At 56.8% G+C, this 12741-nt stretch overlaps 1 protein-coding gene across 1 annotated transcript; it reads left to right on the top strand.

The window, feature by feature from the left end:
• Positions 1-1885: 1885 nt before the first annotated feature.
• LOC138101672 (zinc finger protein 239-like) lies at positions 1886-4808 on the top strand. Its single transcript, XM_068999446.1, has 4 exons — positions 1886-1967; positions 3040-3080; positions 3873-3951; positions 4138-4808. Exons 2-4 carry the CDS (start codon positions 3072-3074, stop codon positions 4806-4808), a joined length of 759 nt encoding a protein of 252 aa, XP_068855547.1. The 5' UTR covers positions 1886-1967; positions 3040-3071.
• Positions 4809-12741: the final 7933 nt, after the last annotated feature.

Raw genomic sequence — 12741 nt, 5'->3', positions numbered from 1 at the left:
TGAATTGCTGCCCTTTGTAAATGGCTCTGTTTAAATTTCTGTGCTATCTTGGACACCGCTTAAGGTGTTGGGTCCTTCTTGCTTCAGGTGCTGTAAATGGGAAGATGAAAAATTCCTTCCCATCACTGATGAAAGTCCTGGCCAATCTCCATATCAGGGGAGATCTGTAATGTGATGAATTTCCTTTGCTGCAGCATCTGTGCCAGCTTTTCTCCCTTGTGTTTGATTGTTTATAACATACACAGATATATGTTTTACTTCGGGAAAATTTGGGAGCATGGTGTGTTCATACCTACTCGGTAACATATTTTCAGTACATATAACACGTGAATGGAAAAAGGGAAGTGCAGCACAATGAGTGTGTTTTGGGTATCTCCTGCAGATGTTGAATCTGTCCACAGTAAGAGATTTTTAAGAAAGTTTTATTAATGAACATTGCACCATTACTTTTTTTATGCTTGCAGCTGCTAAGAGGGAAGGAAAGTCCCATGTCTCTCTTACACTTGTTGAAACACAGCATGATTTGTTGGTGTATATAAATTTAAGCTAGCTATTTCTCATTTGACTTCATTTTGCTTTGTGCCAAGGTCCTCTGGAGTAACTGAAACAAAAGTAAAATGTCTGTTCTGATGTAATGATTGAAGAAAATGTAAAAGGATAGCAACAGTCAAATTAGATCCCCTTGCTGCTCATTGCCAGGAAGAGCTGGTTCATTAGACCAAAGCAGGATGGAAGTGATGAGCAATGTGCTTGCTTAAAGGATTCCTCTCTTGAGAGGGTGATGGTGTCACCTGGATCCTTGTGATCATCATCTGCTGCTTGCTGACAGCCTCTGAGGAACAAGCCTCAATGTCATCTGACCTGTCTGTGACCCATCGGCCTCGGGAAACAGCTGCTTCCTCTCATGCTGCACTGGTTTGGAAAGGAAGGAAGAGGCGGGAAATTTGTGACTTTCACCTGTGTGAGTGCCTTGGTGGGAACAAGATTGTGTCTTTTTAGGTAAGAAAGCGTGTGTCTCTCTCTTAAAAAGCCCAGTGCTTGTTATCTTTGCTAAGCAATTGCAAAGAACCAATGAAATAGAGAGAGTGTTGTGGTGGATATTAACTTTTAATGAGCTTACAGAATAGAGCCTCTCATAATTGGAATTCCTTAGCTCTACATAGATATTGAAAATAAGAATGTAGTGAAGTTGCTATATACGCTAGCAGATGATTTCCAAACACTTCAACCCAAAGGATTTAAAATTTATTATGCTAAGAAATTGCTTGGGACGTGCAACTCTTAGACAGTAACTACATTTCATGCTAAGTAGACATCATCTGGTTATGTTGAAATGTAAAGACTCAACTGGGGTCTTGCTGAAAGCAGTGGTAGAAGTACTGTTGGCTTCACTAAATGCAGACCTGGGCCAGTGGGAACGATCCTGGTGCTGGGAGACAACAAGGTCTGCATGGAGGCGGGGGTGGGGGAAATCACGGTCAGGAGTTGGCCACAGTATTTTAAGAACTATAAAGGACTTGGAATGGCCTGGGGAGTTCTGTTCCGGGTAGAGATGATGATGGGATGGGTCAGCATTTAGGAAATGCTGATTAAATGAAGGGCACGTAGGGAGTTGAAGACATTGTGTTAAGGTGAGGAACAAGACCGGGACACCGCGCTGGGGCCCCGCGCACTTTTCAAGCCCGGCCGCCCCCACGGGCCGGGCCCCGCGGCTCCCGCTGCCGCCCCCCAGCACGGGGCTGTGTCCCAGACCCCACGCTCCAGCCCCAGGTTTGGGGGCGGCAGCGGAGCTGCTGGACGGAGGACGGCTGGAGGAGCAGGAGCGGGAGGAAGAGGAGGGATAAAGGGGGAGGAACGAGAGGAAGAGGTGGGACAGAAGGAGCAGGAAGAGGAGCTTCCACGTGCATGCATCGCTCTCTGTGTCCGCAGCTCTCGGCTCCGGGAGCATCGTTCCCCTCATCCCGCAGGTGACCGGGGAGGGGCAGCTCGCCTGCGGGGTATCCGCCAGCTCCGAGGGAGTTTTGGGGCACCCCTAATCCTGAGGGGGTGGTGCTGGCAGCGGGGGACACGTGGCTCCGGCACCTCTGGCCCCACCTGAGCCTCCCCCGCCCCCAGCGCCCCCCGGAGCGGAATTTGGGGAGGGGGAGGTGGGGGCGGCCAGGCCGGGCCCCCCCGCGCTGTCCCGGCGGGGGCCGAGTGCGGGCGGGAGCCCCGCGGGGCCCGGCCCTGCCCGGGCACGGCTGATGCCGCCCGCCCGCGCTCCGCACTGGTCCGGACTGGTGCTCCCAGTGCCGTGCGGGGCGGGGCCGCTCTGGGGACCCCCCAGGGCACAGCGCGGCTGCTTTGGGGCTGTGGGCAGCGCCCGGCGCTGGGCATGGGGCGTGTGGGGGCAGCTGGGGCCGCACTGGTGGCACTGGTGGTGCTGGGAGCCCCCCCGGCCGCGGGGTGAGCGGTGAGAAGGGGGGCGGGCCTGGGACCCCAAATTGAGCGAAATGGGGAATGGAACCCCCAAAGTGAGCAGGAGGGGCCTGGAACCCCCAAAACCAAGGCCGGGGGAGGGGAGGCAGGGATTGGGGATGGGGAAGATGCAGAAGGGGGGGGGGGGGAAGAGGGGGCTGGGACCTCCAAACTAAGCGGGATGGGGATGGGACACCCAAATTGAGCTGGAATGGGGCTGTGGATTGGGGGAACGCTGAGAAAGGGGAGGAGAGGGGAGGGAAAGGTGGGGTTGGGACAGAAGAGTGGTTCCATGGGGGTGCAGCCCTGTCCCCCAGCACCTGAGCCCTGGAGCGATTCCCTGGGGCTCTGGAGAAGGGAGGGATCCACACTGGGGGGTCCCCAACCCCCCTGTCCATCCCTGGGGCTGATCGGGGAGCTCCCCCCACACAGCAGCCGGTGCTGTGGCAGCCGTGGGGCAGAGGGGGTGGGAAAGGGGGGGCAGGGTGGGAGTGGAGGCGGAGCAGGAGGAAGAGGAGGGAGAGAGGAGGAGGAGGAACTGGAGAACCACGAGGTTCCACCGCCCGCCCACTGTGTCCGCAGCACCCCCAGCCCCGGTAGCATCTTCCCCCCCCATGCTGCAGGTGAGTGGGGAGGGGGAGCTCACCCCAAATCTATCGGGGGGTCACCAGGAGGGGTTTTTTTGGAGGGGTGTTTGGAGCTTGCAGATTCTGGAATCAAGCCCCAGATGTCCTTGCATGTCCCTGGGAGGGATTTTTGGGCCACAGGGGATATGTGGATCTTGCAGGACTCCAAAGCTGAGCTATAATTGCCCCTTGGGGGTCTTGGGGGGTCCATGTGAGGATTGCCCGGTCCTGGTGGGGTTGGACATTGGCTTTGGGGATCCCCAGGAGAGCGGAAGGCTGGAACACGGGAACCCTGGAGTGGGGAGAGCAGAGAGGGACGATACCAGAGCTGGGGGACCCCCAAGAGCCTGGAGGGGTGGGGGGGCCTGGAGATGAGGTGGGGTTGGGATCTCTCAGCCCTAAAAGGGGCGGTGAGGAGAGGGGGGAGCCCCAAGTGCCTGGAGTGGAGGGAGGCTGAAGAGGGGGACCCTGGGACCTCTGGGAGCCAAAGCAGAATCAGGAAAAAAGGGACCTGTGGGACCCCCAAAACCCCCCAGCATCCCTAAGCAGGACCCCGGAGAGGGGGATCCCCAGGACCCACGGGACCCCCAGCAGCCCTGACAAGAGGGACCCCCAGAACCCCAAAGTGTGGAGACTAGAAAGGGGGAACTCCTGGAGGCTGTTTTTGGAGTCACTCTTGATTTTTTGTTGGTTTTATGGACACCAGGTACCCAGTGACTTCTAAAGATGGGCTTGGGCAGGAGGAAGCCCCAACCCAACACACTCATCCCTTGTTTCTCCCCAAACCAGGATTTCCCATTCCCAGCCCTTGGCCAGATGGAGGAGGAGGCTGTGAGGAAGAGGAAGATGCCCCAGGACCCCCAGGCTGGTGAGGGGGAAGTCAGTGCCCCTTTCCCCCTCTGTCCTGCTCCATCTCCCAGCCCAGCATCGCCCCCGGCTGCAGGACAACCCCGATGCCAATACCGTCCTGCTGGGGACGCACTGGGGGGATCTCCTTCCCCTTCCCTGTGGCATGGAGGCAAATCCCATCCTCTCCTTGTCCTTCCTCCCCCAGACAAGCAGCTGAGCACGGAGCCCAGGGAGGACAAATCCCCGCGGCAGAACCTGGTGGAAGAGGCTGTTTTGAGCGGCTCCACGGTGCAGGAATCCAACGGGGAGGAAAAGCCCCGGAGATCCCGCAGGAGGAGGGGCTGCAAATGCAGCCCAGGGTGCTCTGAGGAGGAAAGACCCACCCTGTGCCGGGAAGGCGGCCGGAGATCCAGCCAGAGGTCAGAGCTGGTGGTTCATGAGCAGCTTCACGATGGGGAGAAGCCCCACAAGTGTGGGGAATGTGAGAAGAGCTTCAGCCAGAGATGCACCCTCATCCGCCACCAGAGGTTACACACTGGGAAGAGGCCCTATGAGTGTGGGGAATGTGGGAAGAGCTGTGTCACAATCTCCAACCTACGTATCCACCAGAGGATCCACACCAGGGAGAGGCCCTACGAGTGTCCCGAGTGTGGGAAGAGGTTTCAGACCAGCTCCCATCTCCTCCTGCACAAGCGGATTCACACGGATGAGAGGCCCTTCCGCTGCTCCGAATGCCGGAGGGGCTTCAAGCAAAACTCCCACCTCGTCACCCACCGGCGCATCCACACCAGGGAGAGGCCCTACGAGTGTCCCCAGTGTGGGAAGAGCTTCTCAGACAGCTCTAACTTGACCAGACACCAACGGAGGCACCGCTAAGGGAAGCCCTGCGAGTGCCCCGAGTGCGGGAAGAGCTTTGTCCTCTGCTCCAACTCCATCTCCCATCAGAGGACCCATGTTTGGCAGAGCCCTGGTGACCCAGATTCCCTGTGATCCAGGTTGGGAAGACCCCTGGCTGGTGCTCTCCACGTTCTCCTGGATCCCCGTAGGCACCTGGGTGAATGCAGGGGCAGGAACATCCATCGGGATTCAGATCAACATTGGAGACTCATTGGGAAGAGCTGATTTTTTACCTTTACACCCTAAAATTTTCATCTGCTCTGTCCAATTGTTTCTTCATGTGCCTGCGGAGAGAAACAATGGACTCTACACGATTCGGTGTGAATCAGGCAGAAGCCATTTTATTGATGACCTACTGTCCCTCATATACAGTTCTTGCTTTCCCTACACGCGATGGTGCATTATTATTACTGGTTAAGGGCTATTTTCACACGCTGCTTTATGCTTTGTGATTGGCTCTTGTCTGTGTGTCACACTGTCTGTCGTGTATGTCACAACTGTCCTTCAGTTTGCATTTTCTTATCCTTTTCTTCCTTTGCTTGTTCCTCATTCACATCCTCCCCAGTGCTGCTTGTTCCTTTCTCACAACCTCCCCATGGACTCTTCCCCTGTGCAGGTGCTCAAGTCCTTCTGTCTTACGTGCTCTGGTTCTTCTGTTTTATGGCTGGTTCATGATACGTCCATTTTCTAGTAAAAACATGGTTTCCACAGTCTCGAGGCATCAATGGGTCCCACTGAGCTCCATGCCCACCACAGGCTCCTCATGGACTCCTTGGAGGAGAGAATTGGAGGCCGGGATTGCACAAAGCTCTCAGAGACTCCTAGGCAAAAGCCAAAGCCCTTTGAAAACCCTGCAGTCCCTGGGAGCATTCAGGAGCCCCCAGGGCCATTCCTGACCAAGGCTCCCCAGGGACTCCTTCCAGCAGATCCCTGAGGCCACTGGGATGTGGGGGGATGCTGAGGGCAGGACAAGGGGCTGACAGTGCCCAGCCTTGCTGGGGCTGTGCCCAGGAGGCCCCAGGGCCTCAGGACAAGGTGTCTCCTCCCAGCCCTTGGTGGCACAGACGCTGCTGTGCCCCAGGGCACCAAGACTTGCCTTCTCTTTGTCCCCCCCTGTCATCCCTGCCTCCAGTTCTCTGCTCTGACTGCAGCCTGGGGACACTTTCTCAGTCGTGTCCCTCACTGGGACCCATGAAAACTTCCAGAAACTTTGAAGTTCAATTCTGACTTGAATCCTTGAGAGGTTTCTGCCAGTCCCTGCCAGGAACTGATGTTCAGGGCCTCAGCACCAAGCCCCGAGGGGGTCATTACAGCCCTTGTGCTGTGTCTGTGCTGCCGAGCTGGGCCGGGCTCCTGGCACAGAGGCAGCTCCTGGCAAGCAGCAGCGCTGCAGAGAGACAGCTCTGGCCAGGAGCAGCTCCTGGGCACAGCCCAGCAGGGCTGGGGCACTGCCTGCAGCCAGCCCGGGCACAGCACAGGGGCACACAGGGCTTCAACTCAGATGGGCTGGGAAGGGGCTGGGAAGTGACTGCGGGAGAATCACTGCCAGCCCCTGGCACAGGAAGCCTCTGGCTGCAGGACACGGCAGCTGCAGCTCCTGGAGGGATCTCCTAAAGCTGCAACATCCCCCTGCCTACGGATTCTGTGAGTACAACTCAGAGCATCTCGAGTGCAGGGGAGGTGAAATGCTCATGAGGCTCTGATGGGCTGAGGGTTTCTGATCACTCCCAGAATATTTCCAATACAAGGATTTTGATAGAAATGAGGAAAATTTCCTGAGACTTTGTTTTCAGTTTCCTGCCACTGGAGAATGGTGGGGAGGGAGGATAAATATTAAAGGTGTTACGAATTTTTTCAGGTCCCTGGGACATCCGAACTGTTACTTTCAGTGATCAGCAGGTGCACAGGAGATCCCTCATGTGCTTTCAGCCACTCCTGTGCCCATGGACAGCACCAGCATCACCTTGGCTGGACCCATCAGGCTCAGTCTGAGCTGTCCTTTCTCCAAGCTGCAAGCAGAACCTGTCCCCAGCCAGTGCCCTGCACACAGGCAGGTTTCTGTAGGGCCAAGGAGAGTGCACAGAGATATGGGGTCTGTGAGTGCTGGCAGGAAGAGATCAGGCACAGGGAAACACCTCCAGGAGGAAAATCCCCAGGAAGCAGGGAAGAGATCAGGGAAGGAGAGAAAACAAACCCAGCAATGTGTCAGGCAGAGTTTAGAGATCCCCACAGGATCCCCTCCAGTGCAGCCCCTCCCTCTGAAGAAGCCCCCTCCCTCCTGTGCCCCCCAGACAAGCCTCTGCCCTCAGGGCTGGGGGTCCAAGGCGTGAAGCCCCTCCTGGGCAGGCAGAGCTGCAGCAGAGCCGTGGGGCAGCTCTGCAGCCCCGGGCCCAGTTCCCTCTGCAGAGCACAGGGCTGGGAGCATCTGCCTGGCACTGGGGGGCTCTGGGAGGGGGCACAGCTGGCTCAGGGTGATGCTGGCCCAGTGCCCGGCTCTGGGCAGGGCTGTCAGTGCAGCCAGGGCAGCAGCTCAATCTCCCTTCATCCAGTGCCAGCTCTGGGACTCTTGGCTCTCTCCCCGAGGTTTCCTTCCAAGCTGGGAGTTTCCTCCAGGATGCAAATCTGTCCTGGAGCATCTTTGTGTTACCTGAAAGCCCAGAGAGAGGAGAAAAGCAGAGATGCTACAAGTGTGAAAATGCTGTTGGGTTGGTGAAATGAGCCCGGTGTGTCCTCGGCTACGAATGTGGTGCTGAGACCTTGAGAGAGGGACGGACATTTGGGGGTCTGTGGTGGATCCATCTGCTCCCAGCAGCACCTGGTGATCTTTAAGGGAAACATGGGAGGGTGAACCTTCTGCATTTGAGAAAAGTGAAACAGAGAAACTCTGAGCAGGTCAGAATGACAGAGCACCTCCCCTGAGTCTCCACTCATCATCTTGCCTTGCAAAATTGCTCTGTTCTCCCTGAGTGAAGCAGAAAGGTTGAGGATTTCTGATACCCAAGAATACCAGGAGAGATATGGGGGGAGCTTAAAACAAAAACCCCAGAACTCTTAAACACCAAAGGGTGTCTGTGTGTGCTCCAGGGAGGGTGTACAGGAAATGGCTTTGATTGTGGTTACAGACATCTCCTCTAACTCTTCACTGTCTTTTTCTCCGTGGCAGAACCCAATGCCCGGACACAGCCAATGTCCAACAGCAGCTCCATCAGGCACTTCCTCCTGCTGCCATTGGCAGACACGTGGCAGCTGCAGCTCCTGCACTTCTGCCTCTTCCTGGGCATCTCCCTGGCTGCCCTCCTGGCCAACGGCCTCATCATCAGCGCCGGAGCCTGCGGCCAGCACCTGCCCAGCCCCGTGTTCTTCTTCCTGCTCAGCCTGGCCCTCAGCGACCTGGGCTCCATCTGCATCACTGTCCCCAAGGCCATGCACAATTCCCTCTGGGCACCAGGCACCTCTCCTACTCAGCATGTGCTGCTCAGGTGTTTTTCTTTCTGTTCTTCATCTCAGCAGAGTATTCCCTCCTCCTCATCATGTGCTACGACCGCTACGTGTCCATCTGCAAAGCCCTGCACTACGGGGCCCTCCTGGGCAGCAGAGCTTGTGCCCACATGGCAGCAGCTGCCTGGGCCAGTGCCTTTCTCTACGCTCTCATGCACATGGCCAATACATTTCCCCTGCCCCTGTGCCATGGCAATGGCCTGGGCCAGTTCTTCTGGGAAATCCCACACATCCTCAAGCTCTCCTGCTCCAAATCCTACCTCAGGGAACTTGGGCTCATCGCTGTCAGTGTCTGTTTGGTATTTGGCTGGTTTGTGTTCATTGTTTTCTCCTATGTGCAGATCTTCAGGGCCGTGCTGAAGATCCCCTCTTAGCAGGGCCGGCACAAAGCCTTTTCCACGTGCCTCCCTCACCTGGCCGTGCTCTCTCTGTTCCTCAGCACTGCCATGTTTGCCCACCTGAAGCCCCCCTCCATCTCCTCCCCATCCCTGGATGTGGCCCTGTCAGTTCTGTACTCGGTGGTGCCTCCAGCCCTGAACCCCCTCATCTACAGCCTGAGGAACCAGGAGCTCAGGGATGCCCTGAGGAAAATGATGGCTGGATTTTTTCAGCAGCAATGAAGTGCCGGTTTTGTTCTCCACAGCTGCAGTGTAACTCAGTGCAGGCCCAGCCTATCTGCTCAAGTTTTTCAGAGTGGTTGTGTGTGTGCAGGGTTTCCTTTTTCATTTTGTGATAATGTTGTGCACAATTGAACTTTATTTATCCCATCATCATCCCATTACTGGGATCATTCATCCTATTTAGAATTCACTGCTTACACCTCGAATTTTACCCAGAGACAATGGAAATGAGGAATCACCTCCTCTGTGCACTTTAGCAAAATAAAGGATCCTGCAGCAACTTGTTGGTCAGAAATGCTTCCTTTGAAACCTCATCTGAATCTGGCAGGGCAGTGCCTGTGTGCAGAGGGGAGAGAAGCTGAGTCCCAGCACAGCAGCAGGGCCAGGCAGCAGCAGCACTCGGTGCTTTCAGAGCTGCTCTGTTTATCCTTCCACGCTGTCCTTCTATCCTTGGGGGAGTCCTCAGCTCTGGCTGCTGCGCTGCTGTCCTGCTCTGTGGCTGTCCTGTGAGCACAGGAGGGGTTGACAGATTTGTGTTATTTAAAAGTAGACAGCAGTGCCTGGAATTGCTGGGCTGATCAGTGAAGTTTTTCAGAATTTTATGGCCCTGGCATGTGAGTCACAGGTGGATCACAGCAAGTCCTGGAGCTGCCAACCTGAACACGAATAACAGAATGGACAAAGCTGCAGCTTAAACGTGACTTAAAAATAAATCCCCAGAGTGGCCAGCCCAGAGATCGTGGTCTGTGAACTGGAACAACCACATTACAACAGGGACTGCAGACCCACCAAAACCCCACCCAAACCCAGCTCAGAGGGGCCATGGTGGCCCCGTGGCAACCACTGGGCACCAAAGCAGTGAAGCCGTGGAGAGCGAGAGGCTCAGTGGCTGACATTTCTGTGGGACGGGGCTGTCGTGTGAGGGGTGGGGGCTTTAGATCCCAGGGGAATCATTGCCCAGGGAGTTTTTGTTCAGGTCTGTAGTGCATTGATGCTGCCTGGACTCCAGGCACCCACCAAAGCTGCTCTCTCACTCCTGTCCACAGCTGGACAGGAGAGAGAAAATATAACAAAGGGTTCATGGGTTGAGATAAGGACCAGGAGAGATCCCTCATCCAACAACGTCCCAGGCAAAACAGGCTCAACTTACAGGTATCAAGTGAATTTATTAATAACAAAATCAGAGCAGGATAATGAGAAGTGAAAGAAGAGCTTTCAAAACACCTTCCCCTCCCCTCCATCCTTCCCACCGATGGCGCAGGAGACAGGGAATGGGGATTGTGGTCAGTTCATCTCCTGTGGCTTCTCCCGCTGCTCAGGGAGAGGAGTTGTTCCCCTGTGAGACCGTGGGGTCCCTTCCCACGGGAGACAGTTCTCCGTGAGCGTCTCTGACGTGGGTCCAATCTGACGAGCAGCAGTCCTCCCAAAACTGCTGCGGCGTGGGTCACTCTTCCATGGGGCCAGTTCTTCAAGGCCAGGCTGCTCCAGCCTGGGAGCAGGGCCCCTCTGCACCGGCTCTGCCCCTGGATCACAGCCTCCTGCAGGCATCCACCTGCTCCGGCGTGGGCACCTCCCCAGGGGCTGCGGGTGGATCTCTGCATCCCCCAGGGATCCCCAGGGGCTGCGGGTGGATCTCTGCATCCCCAGGGATCCCCAGGGGCTGCTGGTGGATCTCTGCATCCCCCAGGGATCCCCAGGGGCTGCGGGTGGATCTCTGCATCCCCCGTGGATCCCCAGGGGCTGAGGGTGGATCTCTGCATCCCCCGTGGATCCCCAGGGGCTGCAGGGGCACAGCTGCTCCATCATGGTCTCACCACGGCCTGCAGAGGAATCTCAGCTCTGGCTCCTGGAGCACCTCCTCCCCCTCCTTCTCCACTGCCCTTGGTGTCTCCCTGTTGTTTCCCTCACATGTTCTCCCCTCCTCCTCTTCTCTGACTACAAAAACACCGTGTCCCACTTTGTTTTCATTTCCTTCTGAAATCTATCACAGAGGCGTTACCAGCCTCCCTCAGTGGCCCAGCCTTGGCCAGTGCCATGTCCATCTTCAGAGCCATCGGGGATCGGCTCTGCCGGACATGGTGGAAGCTTCCAGCAGCTTCTCACAGAAGCCACCTCTGTGGCCCCCCCGCTACCAAAAACCAGGCGTGCCAAACCAACACACACAGGAAGGAAAGCATGGAGCCCCAGTGCTCCAGGGCAGGTGAGAAGCAGCTCTCGCCATGCCAAGGTCAGCCAGAGCTGCCAGGCGGCCCCAGGAGCCCAAGGCAGCCAGAGCTGTTCCATGTTCCCTTGGTTCCGTGGGCCCTGCAGGGTCACAAAGGCCCCTCGGTTCTTTGGGGCCCAGCAGTGCCACAGTGGCCCCTTGGCTCCATGGAACGCCACAGGGTCACAATGGTTCCCTTGGTGCCACCAGCCCTGCAGGGTCACAACGGCCCCTGGGTTCCACGAGGCCACGCGGGGTCACAGTGGTCTCCAGAGGAAGGGCAGCACCGAGCCCCAGGGTTTCAGAGGCAGATGAGACACAGCCACCAGAGGCCAAGGCCAGCCACATCTGTCTGTCCTGGCAGGTTTGTCTGGGAGCAGCCCTTGGATGTTGGGAATTTGGGAGGTGGAATCCCAGTTTTGGCCATGGGCACCTTGTCGAGTAACGCAGTTCTGTGCTCGCTGCACGAGCTCTGGCGTGCCCTCGGTCACAGAGAGTCCAGCTGCGTTACTTCTGTGCGTCGCAGAAGTGACTTCGGTATCAGGAAAAGTGCTGCTGGCTGAGCTCGCTGGCTTCTGTGCAGAGGAGACATGGCAGGAGCTGATGCTATCGGCTCACGTTAGTTGGGAGATAAAGGAAGAGAGAGAGGGTTCTGGTCTGGCTTCCAACAGGTTTATTGTCAGAAGTTTAGCAACCAGAACATGGCAATGATCTTAATCCGGGATCCCGTCGAGAGGCTTTTCCCTCAGTTTTAGAGGGGGGTTGGAAACCATGGGGAAAGGGGAAAACAACCAAAGAGTTACAAGCCAGGGGGAGGATACAATTCAACAAGAACTACTGGGAGATACAACAAAGAACCAGTGAACAACCGAGTAAGAGGGAATTTTCCTGAACAGGGAAAGGCAGTTTGGAGCCGGGCGCAGCCCCGGGGGGATGCAGCTTCAGCTTCTGAGCCTCCCATCGACCCAGCCTGCGAGTCTGTGTCCCGGGGAAATTCGATCCACGGGAGGGTCCGGGGTTGATCGGTATCTCGCTGCCCCAGCCCAGCAGTGGGCTGGGTCATAGCAACAGCTGAGAAGGATGGGTTTTTTCCACGTGAAAGAAAAGCACAAAGTCTGGGTGTTTTGGGAGAAGATGAGAGGTGGCCACCATGGGTGAGGGCAGCCAGACCTGTCTCTCATGGCAGCTTTTGTCTGGGAGCAATCCTTGGATAGACAGAATTTGGGAGGTAGAATTTCAGTTTTGGCCATGGGAGCCTGGATGAGAAGGACGGTTCTTTTCCTTAGGAAGGAAAGCACGGAGCCCCAGGAGCCCCAGGGCTCCTGAGCCAGCCCCTGCTGCCCCGGGAGGGAATTTGGGGAGGGGGCAGAGGGGGTGCGCAGCCCCCGCCGGGGGATGACCCCGGCCCAGCGCCCTTCGTTCAGCACCGAGCTGGGCGTGGGGCCGCAGGAGGAAGAGGCCGATGGGAAGCAGATCCTGCAGGGGAGACAGGGCTTGGGCTCAGGGCAAGGTTCTGCCCTGCACACCTGGCTCAGGTGTGAGCCTGCCCCAGGAAGGGAGCGGGACATTCCCATCCCCACGGATCAGGGCT

Source organism: Aphelocoma coerulescens, unplaced genomic scaffold, assembly GCF_041296385.1.
Source record: "Aphelocoma coerulescens isolate FSJ_1873_10779 unplaced genomic scaffold, UR_Acoe_1.0 HiC_scaffold_39, whole genome shotgun sequence".
NCBI lineage: Eukaryota > Metazoa > Chordata > Aves > Passeriformes > Corvidae > Aphelocoma > Aphelocoma coerulescens.
The sequence above is the reverse complement of the archived record's forward strand: the minus strand, read 5'-3'. Positions and strand labels throughout refer to the sequence as shown.

What these genes read in the sequence shown, in the direction of transcription:
- LOC138101672 (XM_068999446.1), top strand. An exon ending in GCCCCAGGACCCCCAGGCTG is followed by an intron (nt 3,952 to 4,137) that starts GTGAGGGGGAAG and finishes TTCCTCCCCCAG; the next exon opens with ACAAGCAGCTGAGCACGGAG.